This window comes from Trachurus trachurus (genome assembly GCF_905171665.1).
Source record: "Trachurus trachurus genome assembly, chromosome: 9".
Taxonomy (NCBI): Eukaryota; Metazoa; Chordata; class Actinopteri; order Carangiformes; family Carangidae; genus Trachurus; species Trachurus trachurus.
Genome location: NC_139895.1, coordinates 34,569,858 through 34,589,399, shown reverse-complemented (window position 1 = coordinate 34,589,399; position 19,542 = coordinate 34,569,858). Strand labels below are relative to the sequence as shown.

The window sequence follows — 19,542 nt, the reverse complement described above, 5'->3', positions numbered from 1 at the left end:
TACATGGACACAGAGTTTGTACAGGACATGAGGAGAGTGAGAGTGAGGAGTGGTCACAGCAGGTGAGGTGAGAGCGGGGCCGCGGGGTGACCAACCAGCACAATGACAGACACATGCACTACTGCGTGCCTCTTAAAGGGATAGTTCAACATTTTGGCAAATTGGCCTATTGCCATAATCTCTATAGTTTTAGGAGTAGGTTCGTTACCTTTATTTGTCGTTGCAAGCTATTTTTAGAATGGTGGAGCAGAGCGGCGAGCTGCTCAGAGCTACACTGTGGAGGCTAATGGGATTTCTTGGTTTCCCTCATCAAACTCATCACATACACAATCCAACAACTCCAAAACGCTCTGGTGGACATGTTGTGACCTGCACATTCACCAGTTGAGTTGTTTTCAAGGCAAATGCAGACTGTTTGCTGAAAAACTGCCCCCAACGGGAACACGCATCAGTGGTTTTGCATGAATTTGCCTCGAAAACAACTCTGCTTCGTAACGTTCCGTTATTATCTCATAGCGTGGTGAATGTGCAGGTCACAACTTGTCCACCAGAGTGTTTTGGAGTTGTTGGATTGTGTATTTGATGAGTCTTCATTAGCCTCCGTAGTGTAGCTCTGAGCAGCTCACGGCTCTGCTCCGCCGTTCTAAAAACAGCTTGCACCGACAATTAAAGGTAACGAACCTACTGCTAAGACTATAGGGATTATGGCAATGGGTGCATTTGCCAAAATGTTGAACTATCCTTTTAAAGTTATGTGTGTGTTTGTGTGTGTATGTGTTTGTGTGTCAGCAGTATTGTGTCTATATCTTTGGTAACTCTTTACCTGAACCAGAGGAGACAGAACCATTTGTCTTTTGGACACAGCAGCCTATGTGTGCAATGAAACCCAATGGAATGGGCAGAACAGAGCAAATCAACGAAACATGCCCATATACCAGATGTATGATGTGGCATGATGACAAAGCAACAAACAGGAGTGAGAAAGAAAGAGAGAGAGGAGAGAAAGAGAAGAAGGGGACAATTAACGACACATATAAGTGAAACTAGCGGCCATTAAACTCTACACCTGAAGCCTAAATTAACCCCCCACCCTACCCCACCCCACCCCAGCTCAGCAGAGAGTTTACAGCCACAGCCGCAGACACAGCAGCTCCCTGTGACTGTGGTTGTTAACGGTTCAATTGAGTCGGCAGACATGCTCCAGAGATACTCACTGCGTCGGCCTCGGCCTTCTCCCGTGAGGCTCGCCCCCCGGCCACCACAGACTCCATGACAGCCACCCAGCGCTGTTTGTCTGGGAAACTGGGAGCCATGAAGAACATAGACTGTCCAGGCCAGCAGGGGGTGTGACAACGGGACTCCAGCTTCAGGACATAGGGAACGTCTGACACACAGGGAACAGAGGTCAGGTTTCACCTCAGAGGTCTGTTAGTTCTGTCAGTCATTTATACTAAAACCAGGCTCTTTAGACAAACAAGACAGTGGTAAACCATGAGTGTAGAGTCTTAATCAGTGTATCAGGCAAACAGGATGCAACTAGGAAGTAAAGTTACAGATCAAGGGGAGGGGGAGGGAGTGGGCTAAAGAAAGTTTTCTACACTGGAGACTATTCAGAGACTCGTGTGTCTACCTGACTTGGCGGTGTTTGGCAGCTCTGATGCCCCTACAGCTCCGTGAACCACTACCTCTCCGTCTGACAGACACAGGTCAAACTCCTCCAGAGGCTTCACTGAGTCTGAGTAACACACACAGAACACACAGAGTAACTGAACCTGTGGTAGTGACTGAGCTGACAACCCCAGTGGGACTGTCAACTCTGTTGTTCTGTTAAATAACTAGACAGGTAAAAAAAAAAGAAAATGAAAGGAAACCTTCTCTGGGCTCGATCTCGTAGATGGACACTTTGGTCCCATCCAGGACCATGTACTTCCTCTCCCAGCCTTGGCCTCGCTTGCCATTCCTGCAAACACACACAGAGCAGCTGCATCAGTATGAAGAACAGTTTTTTGCAGGAAACTCTGCAAATGTCTTTGTTTGATTTGGTTCAAGGAGTTTTCCAGGCAGAACGGGAGCCTGTCGGGCCATGTTTAGTAACATCAGACTGCCTGATCAGTGGGAGGAGATGACACAGACACACTGTCATTCATGCCCTGCTCTGTTTTCTCTTTCTTCCTGTTCTTCCTGTTTCCTGTTTGTTTGTTTTCTTTGCTGCTTTGTTTCCGATGCCTACACTTGCTGCTCTCGTGTGAGACTCTTGTTGTGTCTTTGTCTCATTGTCTGCCCTCTGGTCTCTGGAGCTCAGACAGTAAGAACTAACCTTTCTACCATTTTTGTGTCTCTGTAATCTTGATTCAGTATCTCTTGTCCCGTTTCCGACTCTCTGGTTGTAAATGTTAAAGAGTTAGAGGGCAGAGGTTGTGAACAAAAGGGCTGAGGAACAATAACCTTTTTATCTTGGATACATTATTCTTGGCTTTGTGTTAATGACACACAGGGTCCAGATGTTTCAGGTTAATCTATAAAACTCCACCTAAGATCTACAGCCCGTGCCTTACTGGTGAAGAACACTGTGGCTGAAACAATCCATAGCTCACCTGGGCTGTTTCATCCAGCCCTCCAGGTGCATGTGTCCACCAGCCTCTTTGAGCTGCTGGCCTGGAGAGCTGCCTTTGTCCCGACACAGGCCCTCAGACAGATGCAGGGAGCAGTCGCTGGACATGCCACATGTGGCTGGAAGGCAGGGGGAGCATTTCGGGTGGCACAAAGCATGACACTCTGTGGAGAAAAAACACTGTGAAAGAGAGTGCAATGCCAGACGAGGTTTTAGCTCCTCTCCACACACCTCTGTGTCATCCAGTGGCACAGAAGGAACCGGTGTGTCTCAGCAAAGAGGATGGACATTTATATTTTTTCACTGAAAGATACAATTTTAGTTTTCTAAGTTTGGAAAAATACTGGTCTCTAAAAACAATGGGAGTGAGAGGCGACAGCAGTGACCGTCACAAAGGTCTCACATCATAATACATAACACTTCCATTCATCATCCAGATCACAGTAGTAGTAGTAATCACTATAAAACATTGTGTTGTGCAATGAAAACAGATCAGTACGTTTGTTTAAAGTGAACCAGAGTTCAGGGCTGTCCCCGGGGGACACATGTGTAACTCACCGAGACAGGTAGCGGCTTGGCGACCAAAGTGCACAGTATCCAGGCACACAGTGCACTTGGCAGCTCTCATGTTGAGTCCCACTGTGAAGCGGTGAGGGGTGTTGTGGTGCACCACTCTCTCCCTCTCCCTCTCTCTGTCTCTCTGACTGTCCTTCAAACGGCGGCTATACTCTGAATACAGTCGGGGGAACACAGTGAGGGCAGGCAGCCACAGAGCGGCCAACCGTGTCAGGCACATCCAAGCACTTAAAAAAAAACAACCTCAGAGCACCATGCCATACCAACCATGAAATCAGTTCAACAAAAGAGAGAAGTTTCCAAAACAACTGGGAGATGTTTAGCAAAATGCATAAGCAAGTCAACTCTGAAGACAAAATGCTTGAAAAAGAATATCGATTTAATCAATCCCTTTGCTTGGGCCCACTCGCTGCTGCAGTTTAAAGGCATCATCCAGTCGATATCAAGTTCTCTGTTGTGCGCACATTATTCCCTGTTTGCAGGTCTACACACCACAACACATTCTGTGCAACACTTGTCTCCTGTACTTGCCATGTACAAGTCTTATATAAAGAATATATCTTCACTTGTACATAATAATCTCCATATAAACAATGCCACCTTACAGTATGGAGTTTCTGCAGCTTATATTTGCTATTATGTGCACTTAATAGTTTTCTGAGTTGTTGAGGTTAGCTGCATCTTTTCTATAATTATACTGTGTTGTGTCTGTTTTTACAACTTGTCTTTGTTTTTTTTAGTTTCTGTTGCGGTCACAATCACCAAATTTCCTCATCAAGGTTGCAGTGACGTCAGATGAGATGAGGATCATCCAGTCCTGACTCTTTTGTTCTAACCCTGTAGCTTTAGTGAAGATGAATACAATGACTGAATAATACCTTTAGTCGTTTTCAGAGTGTGGGTTCAAACAATGTTCTGTGATTTACAGAGTTTATCATATGGGACATGTCTGTCGGTGTATGATGTTCAAGGTGGGAAAGAGCAGAGCAGAGAGGTCTGCAAATCAGACTGGCTAAGCTTCAGCAACCAAAATAAAATGCTTCAGATTTCTAAAGCTGTGCACTGGGAAAAAAGAAAAGAAAAGAAGCAAATTTTACTTGAAGATGTCTCAGCCTCATCTGACCAGCCTGGTGGGATGTGACATTTTATAGGAGTGCAGAGCTTTTAAAATCTGGCCTTTCAAGGATGTGGATGATGCAAAAGGAGAGAAAGAGAGATAAGAGACCAAACTGCAGAAACTACGAGTTTGGGCAACTTACTTTCAAAAGTGACCCTCCTTCTCTCTGAAAGGTGTGTGAAAGAAAAAGGAGAGTGAGAGCTGTGTGAATGATCCTTCACCAGTCAGATCAGATAGCTGTTTTTTCTTTGTGTGTGTGTATGTGAGATAGTCAGGGCCAGTGTGCGTAAAGCGTGCAGCTTTAACCTGTGTTTCTGTTAGAGAGAAAAGTTTCACTTGAGTTAACATCACCCCCCACACACACACTCACCCTCGGGTGTAGGTGCCGTCTCCTTCCTGCGTCCCGAGTTGGATGGTGCCAGGTTGGTCGGGCCCTGCTGGTGCTCAGGAGACTTCACCATGGCTGACATGATCATCTGCTGCCGCGCCGCAGCCGGGTTTGCAGAGTTTCCATGATCTTTATATTGGAGCGCTGGTGTTAAAATAGTTAATCAATTGAATTTTGATCTTTTTTATTACTATTATTTATGTGTACAATGCACTGTACTGAGTAAAGTGTCATCTATTGTCCAAACAATGAGTAGTAGTAGTAATAATACTATTGCTAACGTTACAGGTTGCACTCCAGCTGTATAACCATCTGACCTTCCTCTCTCAGAGATCGCAGCTCTGCTCTCATCTTCTGCAGAGCGTCCTCCAGCTCGGAGCAGCGAGCGCGCTCTTTGTCCAGAGCCGCCTTCATGTCGCTGTACTGCAGAGGGACGGGCTGGATGGACGGCACAGGGGACACCTGGCCCTGACCCTGCCCCTGCCCCTGCCCCTGAGCCTGGGCCTGGGCCTGAGCCGCCATGGCGGCCAACAGATCCTCCCGACGACGCCCAAACAGACCCTGAGACACACACACATACACACACAAACACGAGATACTGAGGAAAACATACAAGAGGAGACCAAAATGAGAAGTTGGTACATTCAGATTCAGTAACTTTTTTTTTTTCTAACAGGAGGAAGAAGTTGTACAAACATCAACCACCGCTCATTGTTTCTGTGTGGTGTAATTACACTTGATGCATAATGTGAGTCATCCATTAGTGCCCTGAATTTAATTAGTAAAAAGTAATTATCAAACTTAGAATTTTATTCATTTTAGTCATTTTTATTCACAAGCTTTTCTTATATATATTTATTTATTGAACGCATTCTAAAGAAATAATGAATTACATAGTTATGATGGGTTCACCCCTTATATTTACAGGTCCTCTATAGATTTTAATTTTGGGAAATGGATTTCTTCCCCCATATTTGACCTTTCTTAGCTGTATTATAAATGCTTTGTTTACTGCTTACTGTACAGTATTTAGTTTGATCGGCTCTATGATCTCATCTGACCTTTTTCTTCTTGGAGCCCCCGTGGGCCTGGGCCTGGAGGAAGTCTATGAGCTTGGTCTGCTGGGTGATGGTCCCCTCCATTTTCACCTTCTCATGGGAGTACACAGCCTGCAGGTGGAGCTAAGTGAACATCACTACTGCCATGAATTTCTCCTCAAGTACTTCACTTCACACAGAGAGGGTGACAGAGAGGAAGTGGGGGGGTGTATGCTGAGGGGTAAAACAAATTGTGTGTGTGTGGGGGGGATAAGTATGTAAGTGAGTATGTAGCTTTCACTAGTAAAGCAAATGAGAGAAAGATTTGCTCCCAGTGCGTCTGTGTGCATACACAGCTGTAGCTATATGTATACGTGTGTGTAGCAGCACCTGGATATTCTCCAGCTGGTACTCCAGGTCGCTCCTCTCCGTTTTGAGCAGGTCAGTCTGGTCCAGAGCGTCCTGCAGCCCCTGGGTCAGACGGAAGATGTGGGTCTTCTGGGCATCCATCTGCTGCTGCAGCTTCTCTTGCTGTGGAAGGGAAACAGCTGTTACATCACCGTCTGGACCCTGTGACTTTGCCACTTGCACGTCTCACAATTGATTTGTGCCGGCGATAGCACCGGCTGAACCTTGCAGCAAAGTCTGACAGTTGTTAAAAAAAAAACAGGGTGATTTTTCTATATGGGAAATTGGTTGGCAGCAGCAGCATGAATCACGAAGCAGCACAGAAGTTAAACAGCTAACATAGTGAATAAGAGGAGAAGATCAATAGGGTGTAGAGTTGTATAAAAACATTTGGAGACGTAATATAATATTGCGTTTTGACTTAACGAGGTAAATACAACGTTAGTGAAAGTCAATACTAACTACACTGTTTGGCAGACGCGACAGCTTGGAAACATTTTTTTCCGTCAGCTAAGAACCTTTCTATTCTCGACTCTTCCTGCACATCACTTCAGGGTCTGAGATATTTTTAGGCTCATGTCTTGAACACACAACATGTTCAATCTGCCCACAGGATCTCAGTGATGTTCAGGTCAGGGGACTGTCCAGGTCACTCCCAAAGCTTCAGCTCCTGTTTCTTCAAATGGATTCTGAGCTCTGCCTCGGATCATTGTCTGTTGTGAAGACCTGTCTCTTTCCACTGTCAGGCACTGCACTGATGCTGTTTAGTGGAATCCGTTCTTCCCTCCTCTCTCTGTGCCATGACATTTTGATGAGTGGAAATTTTGGCTTCACTTTAGATCCTCTGTCATTTGCTTAAGGGTGCCAAAGGTCGTTGATTGTTACCACACGCTTTGAAGAGTCAGAGAATTTATTAGCTCTTGAATGATCATCAGCTGATAAATCCTAATGTGACCTGCCTTACAAGTCCTAATGAGTCAATTAAAGCCTAATGAGTGTATGACGTGTTTTTATTGCCGATAAGAAAGTGCTACAATCACTAATCATCTTTTTGATTTTCAAGTTCATTAACTGAAAAATGATAATACATTAACATTTGAATAAAAGCTTGTTTTTAAAGGGGACCCATTATGCTTTTCCAGCTTTTCAGACTTATAAATATTTTTAAAATGTTGGATACTTGTTCCAGAGGACATGGAAGTGCCATATTATGAGGTCGGTGTGTGTTGAAATAATCCCGGGGGCAGTTTCAGGAGCTCTGCAAATGCTTGAGTTTGGAGAGTTTTTTCTAAAGTCTCATTTTGTAACTTCACAACTGCGCGGTGGGAGGGAGGAGCACTGAATCTGAGCGCTTCAGAGGGAAGCAGGAAAGAGCCAGAATGGAGGAGTACACAGTCAGCTTGTATGCGATATGGAGTTTTTTATTGATTAAAACCTCCAATAGTGCCCCACTGGGGTCTAATATCACATTAAGAGCCCCTGAAATGAGACACATGTCCCCTTAAGTGACTGATGTCTGGTGTGGGGGTTTGTATTTAACTTTAAAAATCAACAAAAGCTGTCACTCGTCCAGGGGTGTATGGACGTCTGCACACAACTGTGTATGTGTGAAACAGAGAGGGTACCTCCTCCAGCAGTCTCTGCTTCAGATCCCTCTCGCTCTCCAGCTTTTGCTGCAAACTGCGGGCGTTCATCTCCAGCATGGCATGCTTCTTCTCCAGATCATTCAACTGAGAACAGAGAGCAGGGAGAATTTGCTGTAACATCTGTTTAACAACAAGAACAAAAACAGTATAACACTTATTTGACAGCATGGAAACACTTACAGTGTCTGCAAGGCTCTCTGCTTTGAGTTTCTGGTCTTTGAGGGCCTGCTGCAGGGCCAGGATCTCAGCTTTGTGCTCCTTTACTGCCTGCTCCACCGCCTGGCGAGACTCGGAGCTGCGCTGCTCAGCACGAAGCCTGGACACAACCAGCAAACCGTTGATGTTACACAACTCATTTGCACACAGGTTGAGGTTGTTTATTTTGATGTGACATGAGATAACGTGGGTCACCACAGTAGGACACCAGGTGAGCTACAGGGGAACCCTTCACTTTTCACTGGTTCCTTATCAAATACATGTTAATTATTTGAATACAAAAAAATAAATCCAGATTCATGTCTCAGGGTGTGTATTCCTGTATTTCTACCCTCGCACATGTAGAGTAGAGTAATCCAAACCTGAGGGGGTTAATAAACTAAATGAATTTACAGACACTGTTACTTCGAGGGGTTAGTGCAGGGCAAAGTCTTGGGATCTTGATAAAAGGAAAGTAGATGCTTTAAAAAAAATCCTGGGTTTTAATATGCTTTTTGTGTACCCAATTTCCATCACCCTGCCTACACCAACTCAGAAAATAATTTCATATATTTCCCAGAATACCCTTAGAAAAACCCCTAGAGACTTTGCCCAAACCTGCTGCATTGAGTGTGTGTAGGCGTAAGGATCCAGATCCAGCACTGATCGCAGCACAAACATTCAAAACAAAACAGTTTTTCTCAGAGTAGAAAACAGACACATGAGCCATTCCTCAAAATGTAATGATATAATAACAGGGGAAGCACATGCATGTGGTTGTGGTGACGGTGTATGTGTGTGTGTTTGTGTGTGAGAGGTGATGACCTGTTCTGTTTCTCAGTATCCAGCAGTCTCTGGATCTCCCTGGTCCTCCTCTCGGCCTGGTTCTTCTCCTCCTCCAGCGTTGACCTCCAGGCATCCCACTGCCTCTCCTTCTCCATCAGCTCGTCGTTCATGGTCTCCAGCTCCATGACCTGCTCCTCCAGCATGGTGCACGTGGTCTTCAGCGTCTCAAGGTTCTGGTGCGAAACAACATTTAGATGAGAGCCAGTAGTGCATCTATAACAAGCTTCAACACCTGTTTTCAAAAGACATTTTGAGGTGAGAAAAACAATGTTTGTCCCCACGCTGTGTCAGATTTTTACTGATTATAAACAAGGATCTGGTGGCAGTGATTTGTATCCACTTGGGTTAGAGAAGAGCCTCGGAGGCTCAGGAGGAAACATCCTAGAGTCTGGGGGTTTGTCATCTCTTTTTTATGTTTTGCCTTCATCACAGGCCGTGGGGAGAGGGAGATGTATGGAGCCCCTAAAGGGACATGGGGGTAAAAAAAATTGCCAAGTGAAAAAAAAACAGACAAACTTTTTGGAAACATAGACATAGACGCCTCATTGACTGCTGCTGTGCATAACAGCGTGGCCGTCATCATGGATGGGCACCTGCTTTGCCTCCGGTGCATTCACCTCCATGGAGGAAGGAGGGTTATGCACATGTAAAATAATTCCGCCACTGTCACCTTTTAGTTTTCAAGCTTTGGCTGCAGCGCTGTGAGGGTGTGCTGGAGAGTGTGGTTTGCGCGCCACGTGCTCACCTGCTGTAGCAATGCGAGGAAGAGGCGGGGCTAGCGAGGGGAATTTTTAGTAGAGCTAAATGTGGATGCGTTCCTGTCCAAAATGTCCACTCCTTGCTCTTTCTCCCATTAGAACCTGCTGGTAAAAACTGCCACTACAGTGAGGACAGCAGGGTTAAAAAGCTATTTCTACAGCAACTTCATTAAGATGTCAGAAGTGGAGTTCAATCAGCCATAGTGCTTCAAAAAAAGCAGCATGCCATATATAAATTACAATCCCAGACACGGAGGCCTGTGAGGAAGATTTGATGGTAGTTTAGACAAGTTGCATCAAGTTTGGTAACTAATGTAATGTAAATGACTGTGTGTCTTCAGTTTTTGAATAGTAACCCCCAAAACTGCCGGTGTAAGAGGCTGCTCTAAGGTCCCATGGTGTCATTTACACGACATGTTTGGACACAGAACGGTATCCTGTGTTGTTCACGGGGCCTACACAAAGCGCTGTGTCTCATGTCTAACAACATGCTGCTTTAGACAAAGCACTGGGAGACAAATATAGCCTGAGCTGGTACTGCAGCAACACCACAGCCCTCTGAAGTCCAACGCTTCCACAGCTGACACGACCTGGGAGTGATGGGGATGACACATCCCTCCCACACACCACCCCATCCTTCGTCTATGACTTCCATCGCTGGTTACACAACCATCAAGACCGAGCGCGCTACTGGACACCCACACACATATCCTCCCACAGGGGCAGCACACACATCACACAGCCTCCTCGCTTGCACTCTCTCCCGCTGCATCCAGAATACAGCGCATAACAATACTGAAATATTCCCAGGGTTTCTGCTGCCTGATTTACGCTTAACACTGCCAGAGCCAGGAGAGATGTCTGGGTCACCTGTCACAGCCATTGTGGAGACATCATATAATGTGAGTAAGTGAGAATCTGGTGTCTGGCTGAGTGGGAAGCGGGCAGAGGAAAGGAACCCGAACAAGAGCAAGCAGAAAAAACAGATTCTTTTTTGAATGTTCAACTAATGAGAGCTGCTGCTGGGTGGTAATTTTGTGCAAAATTTTGAAAACCACTCAACTAAAGAGGTGACACGTTGGATCAGCGATAATCCTTATGTCTACTTTGAATATAAAAAACTATATTCAAAAGTCAGCTGCTCACATAAAGCCTATCCAAGTGTTTTAGAGGATTGATGGTAGATTACAGGATTTCCCTGCTGACTCTTCTGAAATTACTCTCACGTATAAATAAATCCAATGCATAATAATGGGAATGAAAATAATAGCAGTTCTAATAGCAGCGCTGTTTGCAGAATCAGATCAAAATGTTTACAATCCATTTAAATGTTCCCTGTGGAGTTCTCTAGCTAATAAATGAGTTTCTGTTTTCACACAGAGCAACATACATGTGTCAGTATGACAGATGTGTTGACTGCACTAGTTTTGTGTGTCATATTATGAATAAAATTCAACAAATGTTGACAAATATTTGCTTTCCTACTTCTGGCTCATGTAACAGCCATTATATATATACTGTATGTATATGCTAACACAATGTGATTTCATCACCACCAGCAGCCATGTACCTGTTTCTGGTTGTTAAGGTGCATCTCGCGGTCGGCCACCTCCCGACGCAGCCTGTCCACATCCTGGCTGAGGTGCAGCCGGTCCTCCCGCTCATCAGAGGCCTCATCCAGCTGCTTGGACAAGTAGAAGTTCTGGCGGTTCAGCTCGGCGTTCTCCTGGGTCAGCGTGGTCAGCTGCTCCTCCAGGTCAGTGATCACCTACAGAGAGTAACAAGGGCACGCAGGTCTAAAGAGAGGCAAATATACGCAGCACCCAGTCTGCACCTGAAGTACTCAGATAAGTTACAGTTCATTTCATTTTTGTCTTTGTAACTAATAAAAGGATTCAGTTGTGTTTGTTTAATTATACATTCATATTTATGAAAAGGCGCACTATGGTGTTTACAGTGCATTCAAGTTACAAAAAGCTGCCTGAATTATTGATGAATTACTCCACAAATAAAAAAGCTGATTGGTTTAGATGAGTCGACTTTGATGACGGTTTAAACTGCGCTGGAGTTCACACAATAAATGCACCTTCATTTTTCAATTCATACACATAAGAATGCTTCGTTTACATCTTGCACATGCACAACACTGTGTCATTAATCATCCACACAAAATCTCGAGTCGATCCCCCTCGCAGTCTAAACTCTGTTGTTTCATGGCTTCGTGGTGCAGATATGTACTGTAGGTTTTTGATAAAATGCAGTTATCATTTAACTGTGATATCTGGGCTACTTGTTTAACCAGGCAGGATTCAGAGCAGGGAACAAGCTAATCATTTCATCAGCATCAGTCTGTTCCCTTAATCAGCCATGACTACTGTGCACGCTGCAGGGAAATGAGGGTTAGAGGCTGATGAGGCTGCCTGTTAAGAACCCCTTATTCTCAGCTCTCGAGGGAGCATGTGTACCACGCAGAACTTCAAGGTGGCGGGGGGAAAGAGGCAAAGCTTTTAAGTACATAAATTAGCTGTCTCTTCTGTACTGACTCAGTGCTTCCGCTCCCCGGAGGCACAGGACTGACAACAGCAGCTAAATACTTAAGGTGGGGCTACGAAGTCAACAGAGGAATGGGTGCAGTGGTGATCTGGCAAGCCTCTATATTTACTCTACTCATCTGTCATCCCAATCTATGGAGTAAGTTGCAGACCTAAAACAAATCACTTCCAGAGCTTAGCATCCCCTGTTGAATACAAATTGCTCAATACTACTTGTGAGGGCTGTTTGTGCGCACCAAATCAGAGAAGCACAGCTAAAGAGGCGGTGAGTAAGTCCCAGAATTTCCTGGACAAAAATCAACGTAACATTTACTGTACACTGATGGCAGGAAAAACAGAGGAACATCTGTTCTTTCAGTGAAACAGACTGAGCAGCAGAGATGCTGTGGAGGGTGGATCCACCTAAATATATCATAAATATTGTATGGATGACTGATATGGATAAAACTGAATTATGCTGTGTGTAGATGGAGTACATTTCCTGGTGATTCAGCTGAGAAAATACACTTCGTAGAGCTGGAAAAACAGCAGCACTCTCTGATTTAAATATCATCCACAATGGTCTAATACTACCAGTGCTAATACAGTACAATAATACAAAGCTACAGAGCAACAAGACAATGTACATTATTCAACTCTAATGCTGCTATGTGAAGCTCTGTGAAGCTAAGACCTCTGTATAACATATCATATTTTCTTCAGTCACTTTTATCCAAAGTGACATTTGAGTGAGTAGAGAGAATAAAAACCTGGGGGCACCATTCTCAAGTGGTAGAATCAGAAACCTTTGTCTGTTTTATGTTTTTTTTTTTATCCCACCTGAATAGTGTACATGGCAGTCTAACATTAGAGATAATAAAGATAGAAAAAAAAAAACTACAAAAAGCTGCACACAAAGAAGAATATGTTAACAGTGTAGTAACTCTAAAATCTTACCAATAGTGCAGCTAAAGATTAAAATCTATATTTAATGTTTCTCTTATTATGGGATGTCTTGAGTGAAATGCTGATTTAGGTCTGAAGTTATCTCATGAGAAAAGGTCGTGGTGTGTCTAAAACGGAAAGAGTTAATCCCTCAGGAGTGTGTTCAGTGTATCTCAAGGAAACTGGCACTTCAGATTTTGACGTGTCTCTCTATATAAATGGAAAAAATGGTCTGATTAAAGAGATGGATTCGATGAGGCACTATAAACTGATGCAGATGAAATGTCAAGGGGTGGCACAAATCATTATTAATCACCCCCAGGGCTGTGATAAAACTTAATGGCAATTTAGTTTGCAGTTTTCAAGATATCTTGCTCAGGTTTTAAAAAATGTTCATCGGACAGACAGAGACTGACATCACAAGTATTAGCAGGGCAAAAAATAGAGTGACATTTCAGGCTCTGCTTGTTGCAGAATTTGGCTGTGTTTGCCTGAACATTAGCCAGATGAATATATGGACAGTTTGTGAGTGGGAGGATCTTGAAAGTAGGGCATTGGGATAAAGGCAGACCATGATGGTCTTCGTCTTAGGGTTTATTCAAGATATATATACATTTTAAGACGCTGAAATTCTGTGACAAAGTATTTTTCTTGAGGTTAGTGGGACATTAGGGCTGCACAGTAGCACCATCCCATCATGTTCAAGAAAAAATTATGACATAATGGTAAAACTAAAAGGAGTCAAGAGACTGAGAAAACCATGGATGCCATGCATGGTTTCCACTGTGCTGTTGTGCTGATTATAACCAGAGTGCTGTTGTAACATTCTGTAAGACTCTCGCTGTCTGTGGAAGAAAGTAGAAAAATGATTCATCTAGGCTGAGTGTTCAATAACAGTAATAAAGACAGACCATGTGAGCTAACTACACCACAGGTAATATTGACTGCAGGGTGAACAAATCAGAAAATCCAAACAGCCATTGTGACTGGATAACAGCCATTATCCTCCAGTTACTGCTCCAGCAGGGGCAGTTGTGGTAATGCTCACTCAGTTGTTAATATGTAGAACAGCATCATGGAAACTGCTCCTGATTGAAACAACAAATCTCAGTTCGGCCATTTACAAGATCTTTTCTGAGAGTCATGAATTCATGAATGTGGAGTCCTTAGACTTTTCAATAAGATGATGAACATTTAAACAGTTCGTTTTTATATTTCTACATAAAGGAACAACCACTGACTGCAGTGAAATGAGTAGTGTTTAAAGGCACAGTGCGTCACATTGTGATTAATGGAAGTCAGAGAGATACAGTATATATTCAAATGAGGCCCAATTTAGACCAGCAACACAGATGGAATGAAACGTTATGGTGACTTCCGGTTGTTAGTTACGTGTGTGTGATGATGCGTGATGATTCAGATGGTGTTCAATGTCACATGTGCTATCCAATCCTGGAAAGAGCAAAAACATATAAAACACATCAAAAGTGAGTGAGTGAGCAGCTTACCGCACAGCTGTCCCTCAACACATCAAACTTGCGTTGAATCTCATCTCTGTGTGCCTGGACGGTTTGACAAGGGAGAGAGGGACAGGTTTCACAGGCTGAATAATATAAGACAAAAGCAGAGCTCATCTTCAGTCGTCTACTTCTCTCACTCTGAGCACAGTGATCTCCTCCTCGGCCTCTGCTGTGGTGTCCTCCAGCTCGGTCTTGGCCTGCTGCAGTTGGCTCTCCAGAGCGTGGCGGGCCGCCTGCAGGTTGCTGATCTGGGATTCGCGCTCCTGCAGCGACAGGGTCAGCTCTGTCACCTGACGTTTAATCTCCAGCTTCTGCTCCTCGTGCTCCAGACCGATCTATGAGGGAAGACAGAGAGGGGACCTCCAGGATCAGGGGGAAGGAGGGGGTGATTCATCCACATGCAGCAGTCACAGACATGCTGACATGACACAACTCCCCACGGGGATGAAGGGCATTACACCTGACATTTCACCTTGTCTGACTCCGCCATGATTCTTCCTGCTTGTCTTTTCTTTTGCAACTGCAGTAAAATTGCAAGTAAGACTTTTACTGCCCAGCTCTGTAAAATAACAATCAGATATCTGCATAAAGTAGCAGAGAAGCAAAAACTAGTGCTGAGATGTCTTCCCTATAACTGTTTCATCCCACCTAGTGCCTACAGCCTCTATCAACAACAGCTTTATATGCAGCACCTGCCTCCACGTGGGTCATGATGCACTATAATTAGTTCCTCAGCTTACATTCAGGAAAATAATTGGTGTGTTTCCTCTGTTTGGAGGCAGATGATTACAGATGAAAGCAGTCTAGTCCACGACTGTGACTATTTAACATTAAGAAGTGCTGCATTCACAGGTTGTAGCTGCTCCATAACAGTGGTACAATGATTTGTTGTTGCATGGATGAGACAAGTTGGCATGGCACTGACAAGAAGGTCAGAAAAAAATTGGGAAAAGGGAAAATGGGTTACTAAATCCATTTATGTCATTTAAAAGCGTTTATCATGCCCCACCACAAGGTGGCGCATTGTCATGATCACGCAGCGCATGCTCACTCGGAGCCGAGATGTTGACGAGAGCACCCACCGATAAACAAGCTGACAAGCCCTGGTGAGAAAATACAGTTAGAAGCCACAGAATGACTATAAATCCCTTGACTCTTAACCAACTGGTCGCTTGCTTGTTGGGAACGAGTCTTGTGTATTATGTTGGATAAGAGGAGCCGTTTCACTGTGTGAGCCCTCTGAGTAGTTTTTAACCTATATCTGCCATCCCTGAACTAATGCTGCGTTCCATTTACCTCGAAAGACGGAAGACGGAGCTGGGAATTACTTGTGAGGATCCTCCGACTTTCCAAGTAGGGAATCCGACCTCGGGGGGGCGTTACAGTTGAAGATTCCAAGGAACTTGGAAAATCCGACATCCGAGTACAAATGGAACGCACCATAAGACTGATGTCAGATCTCTTTTCACATGCAGTCCACGATTGCAGGGTCGCCGTCAATCAAGATGCGCCAGCTCAGATATTTTTATATGCTGCATTTTATTTAAACTCGATTTATATTCGAGAAAGTGAAAGTATAAAACACTGTTGTTTAAGATTGTGTGTGGTGTTTTTAATCATCATTTTAAAAAGAATAATTAGTTAAATTAAATTAAAAATATTTTTATCAGTAACATTTCAGGTGACCCCATTTGAATTCCAGGCGACCCCACGTGGGGTCCCGATCTCAAGGATGAAAAACACTGTCTTAATAGCAGAATTGAATACTTAGAATGACAATATTTCTAATTACTGGTTAACTATTAACTCCCACCAGTATTTAATGGTAAAGTGTTTTTTTAATGGAGTCAGATTAAATAAATAAATATTTTACTCTGAAAACCTCATCCTAACACCAAAATGACAGAATACATATTGGGGAGATATTGTTCCATGTCTGTATTATATTTCCTCCCCTACTGTGTGTCACACTTTTCTGATGGTAAAACCTATATGCAATAATCTCTAAACACACAAATCCGCTTCACAACCCTGCTGTAATATCTCCTCACCTCCCTGAGCCTGGTTTCCAGCTCCAGCACTCTGCTCTTATTGCTTTGCTCCTGCTGACTCATTTTCTCTAGATGCTCCTCCAGTTTGGCGTTCTGGGCCTCCAACTTCCCGGCCTGAGATTCCAGGTAGAACTTCTGCTGGCGAAGCTCGGAGATCATCTCCTCCTGGGCTTTCCTAACAAGAATACACACAGAAGCATGCAACACGTTTAATAGAAGAGGTACTTTAATCTTTTGGCCTGAATCTTATATTTCATCATTGTGACAGGAGTGGCTATTGTACTTAGGAATTCCCCTTTTCAATGGTTTATTCCATGAAAAGAAAAGTTTTTTAATGCTTTTATTATACACTAGATTAACACAATTTTGTGTCTCGGTACTTACATGTTTTTCTGAGTGTAAATGCTGCTGTTGGCTGCCAGTTTGTTGGCCTCAGACAGCTCACCAATTCTCTGCTCCAGGTTGTTCATCTTGGAGTCCATAGCATTTATGGTCTGAATAGAAATTATGGACACGATGATTTGTGTTTTTAATACATAAACATTCAGCTGGTTCTTCACATCCCCGGCTTTAACTGGTATAAGGTTAGTGCGCATTGTTGTGTGCTCCACAATAACCCACCCAAGATTATTCCAAACAAGAAATCTATGTCAGTGTGATAAATGTTAAAATATGCCTAAAATAGTGTCGCTGCCAAGCTGCTCAGTACTTACCGCCTTCTGTTCACTGATGATGCTGCACTTTTCCTGCACCTCCTCCTCATATTTGCTCTGACTGGACTCCAGCATCTCCTTATCAGCCATGTCCGCCTTCATCTGGGCCTCCAACACCTGCTCAATGCCAGGAAGCCCACATAACTATAAGAAGGATATCACTTAACAGGACAAAGAATGGGGGCACACTGTAGATCCCCCCCAGTCACAGAGAGCACCCACTGCTCAAAGCACAGCACAGGGCACTTCCTGTAATGTCATCAGGATATACCTGCCTGTTGTTTCACATTGCAGTAAAGGTTCAGCGTGTGTGTGTGCGCTCTAAAATCTTACCTTGATCTTGTCTTCGTAGAGCTTCTCCTTCTGCTTCAGATGAGTCTCCAGCCGCTGGGCTGTGGCTTGAGTCTCTCGCAGATTCTCCTCCAGCGCCTGCATGAAACAATAAATATGTTAATCACTGCATATTAAAAATCTGCAGCCCCATGCACAAAGGCTAAAAGTAAGCAAAATATACCTCTCAACTAAGTTTTGCTAGTGTGTAATGCAGAAAGCATTTTAACACAAACCATTCACATTTAGTTAGCTGTCTAACATAAATCACTCTGATCTAATCTCAGTCAGTGATGGCAATGTGCCTAACCATGTTTTAATGAGCTCAACTCTGGGGCTATTTTGGGGTATTTGATAGTATTTTGTACTAAACATGACAATGTTGACAAAACTGTACAATGAGCTATTACCTTCTTCCAAACACACCCCTTTGCTGTTTGTCACTAATAGCCACAGGTGGTCCACTGATCAGGATGTACTGTAGATTTACTTGTTGACCAAAAATGTTATACTAATAAGAATAATATAATTGTGATTTGTCCCAACATCACAGGAAAAACCAAATAGGACAGTGAGAGAGAAACATCGACACTAATAAGTTACACTAATTGAAAGCACTTGTGTGGGTGTAACGTGGCTCTGTAGGTGTTTTAAAATGAGACCCAGTACAGTGTGTAGCACGTAGGCTTTGTCCTACCTGGAACGGCCATGGGTTCAAATTCGACCCACAGCTCATTACTGCATGTCACCCCCCACCCCGTCCCCCGCCTGACATTCCTGTCTCTCTCCACTGTCATCATCATCATCTCTTTTATCAGTCCTATAATAATCAAGGCAAACTGTCCTAAGAATTACTTTTACATGACGCAATGTTGGTGTAACTAATTACTGTATGGCTGTTAGAAATAAGATGGGAGATGATTATATTATATGAAATAGCACTTTCTCTGCATTTGATACATTCAGATGTTTGGTGACTAATACTAGTGGCCTCCTCTGATTTTTTATTTTTTTGGTTTAGCTCTGAACAAGAGATGAAGAGGCAGGTCACCAGAATCTTATCTGCCATCTGCTGAATCTGCTGGGCCTTGCTCTGGATCTCATCCTTCAGTTTCGTCTCCCGCCGCTCGACGATCTCCAACCTTTTCACCTGGTTCTCGAGAGTCTTCCTTCCATCCTGCGCATAGAAGACGACAGTAACAAACAGGTCAGAATATCCTCAGTACAATAGCATGTGTTCTGCTATTTCCACTTAAAGGAGGAGCTGATCATAAACTGTAGCAGTCGTATTCATTGGGCTTTTTAGTGATGCACTTCTGAAATGTTTATCTCATTATTCCAAGATCCTCATTTTGGTTCCAAACAGCTTGTTTACGTTTTTGTGTGCTGGTGTGAGGGGTCTTTGCTCTGAGTCTCCTGTAAAAATGACCAAATGTAAATTACCCAATTTGCTGCTGTTGTTTTCAAATAAATCATAACCCCATTCAAAAATGAATACACAAACTATATAGTGTATGTGTATGGGTATACTCATCAAATTATATGAAAACAGATAAACACAGATACTTCTATAAAGATATTGTGTCGTGGCTATAGACTGTGTGACTGGGTCCTGAGACAAATACTTTCTCTGTTGGTATCTGCATTGTTAACATGTTTAACTCCTTACCACCAATGTTGTCAGGTTAAGAGCCTTTGATTTAGCAGTAAAACCGGTAAAATTACAAAAATGACATAAACAAAAATGAATTGCTTTTCATTATGATCAACCATGACAAACATTCAGTCTATGTGACATGGTATCATGGCAGCACAAGTGTTCCTCAGAAGGTGCAAAAACATCATGTTTACAAAAGAAAATATGGGCTCT

The 19,542-nt window shown here is 43.5% G+C and overlaps 1 protein-coding gene across 1 annotated transcript in view; it reads right to left on the bottom strand.

The window, feature by feature from the left end:
* The window catches only part of citb (citron rho-interacting serine/threonine kinase b), a gene marked incomplete at both ends in the record, with an annotated part of 38,553 nt that overhangs the window by 6,742 nt on the left and 12,269 nt on the right, over positions 1 to 19,542 (bottom strand). Inside the window, 22 exons of the mRNA XM_083978643.1 lie at positions 824 to 868; positions 1,215 to 1,384; positions 1,631 to 1,735; positions 1,872 to 1,960; positions 2,595 to 2,775; positions 3,170 to 3,340; positions 4,447 to 4,470; positions 4,675 to 4,836; positions 5,010 to 5,253; positions 5,754 to 5,873; positions 6,120 to 6,260; positions 7,763 to 7,867; positions 7,964 to 8,099; positions 8,804 to 8,997; positions 11,153 to 11,350; positions 14,567 to 14,620; positions 14,716 to 14,913; positions 16,630 to 16,804; positions 17,014 to 17,123; positions 17,343 to 17,459; positions 17,676 to 17,771; positions 18,724 to 18,849. Of these exons, the coding sequence (XP_083834769.1) occupies positions 824 to 868; positions 1,215 to 1,384; positions 1,631 to 1,735; positions 1,872 to 1,960; positions 2,595 to 2,775; positions 3,170 to 3,340; positions 4,447 to 4,470; positions 4,675 to 4,836; positions 5,010 to 5,253; positions 5,754 to 5,873; positions 6,120 to 6,260; positions 7,763 to 7,867; positions 7,964 to 8,099; positions 8,804 to 8,997; positions 11,153 to 11,350; positions 14,567 to 14,620; positions 14,716 to 14,913; positions 16,630 to 16,804; positions 17,014 to 17,123; positions 17,343 to 17,459; positions 17,676 to 17,771; positions 18,724 to 18,849 (2,961 nt within the window). The remainder of the gene's footprint in view (positions 1 to 823; positions 869 to 1,214; positions 1,385 to 1,630; positions 1,736 to 1,871; positions 1,961 to 2,594; positions 2,776 to 3,169; positions 3,341 to 4,446; positions 4,471 to 4,674; positions 4,837 to 5,009; positions 5,254 to 5,753; positions 5,874 to 6,119; positions 6,261 to 7,762; positions 7,868 to 7,963; positions 8,100 to 8,803; positions 8,998 to 11,152; positions 11,351 to 14,566; positions 14,621 to 14,715; positions 14,914 to 16,629; positions 16,805 to 17,013; positions 17,124 to 17,342; positions 17,460 to 17,675; positions 17,772 to 18,723; positions 18,850 to 19,542) is intronic.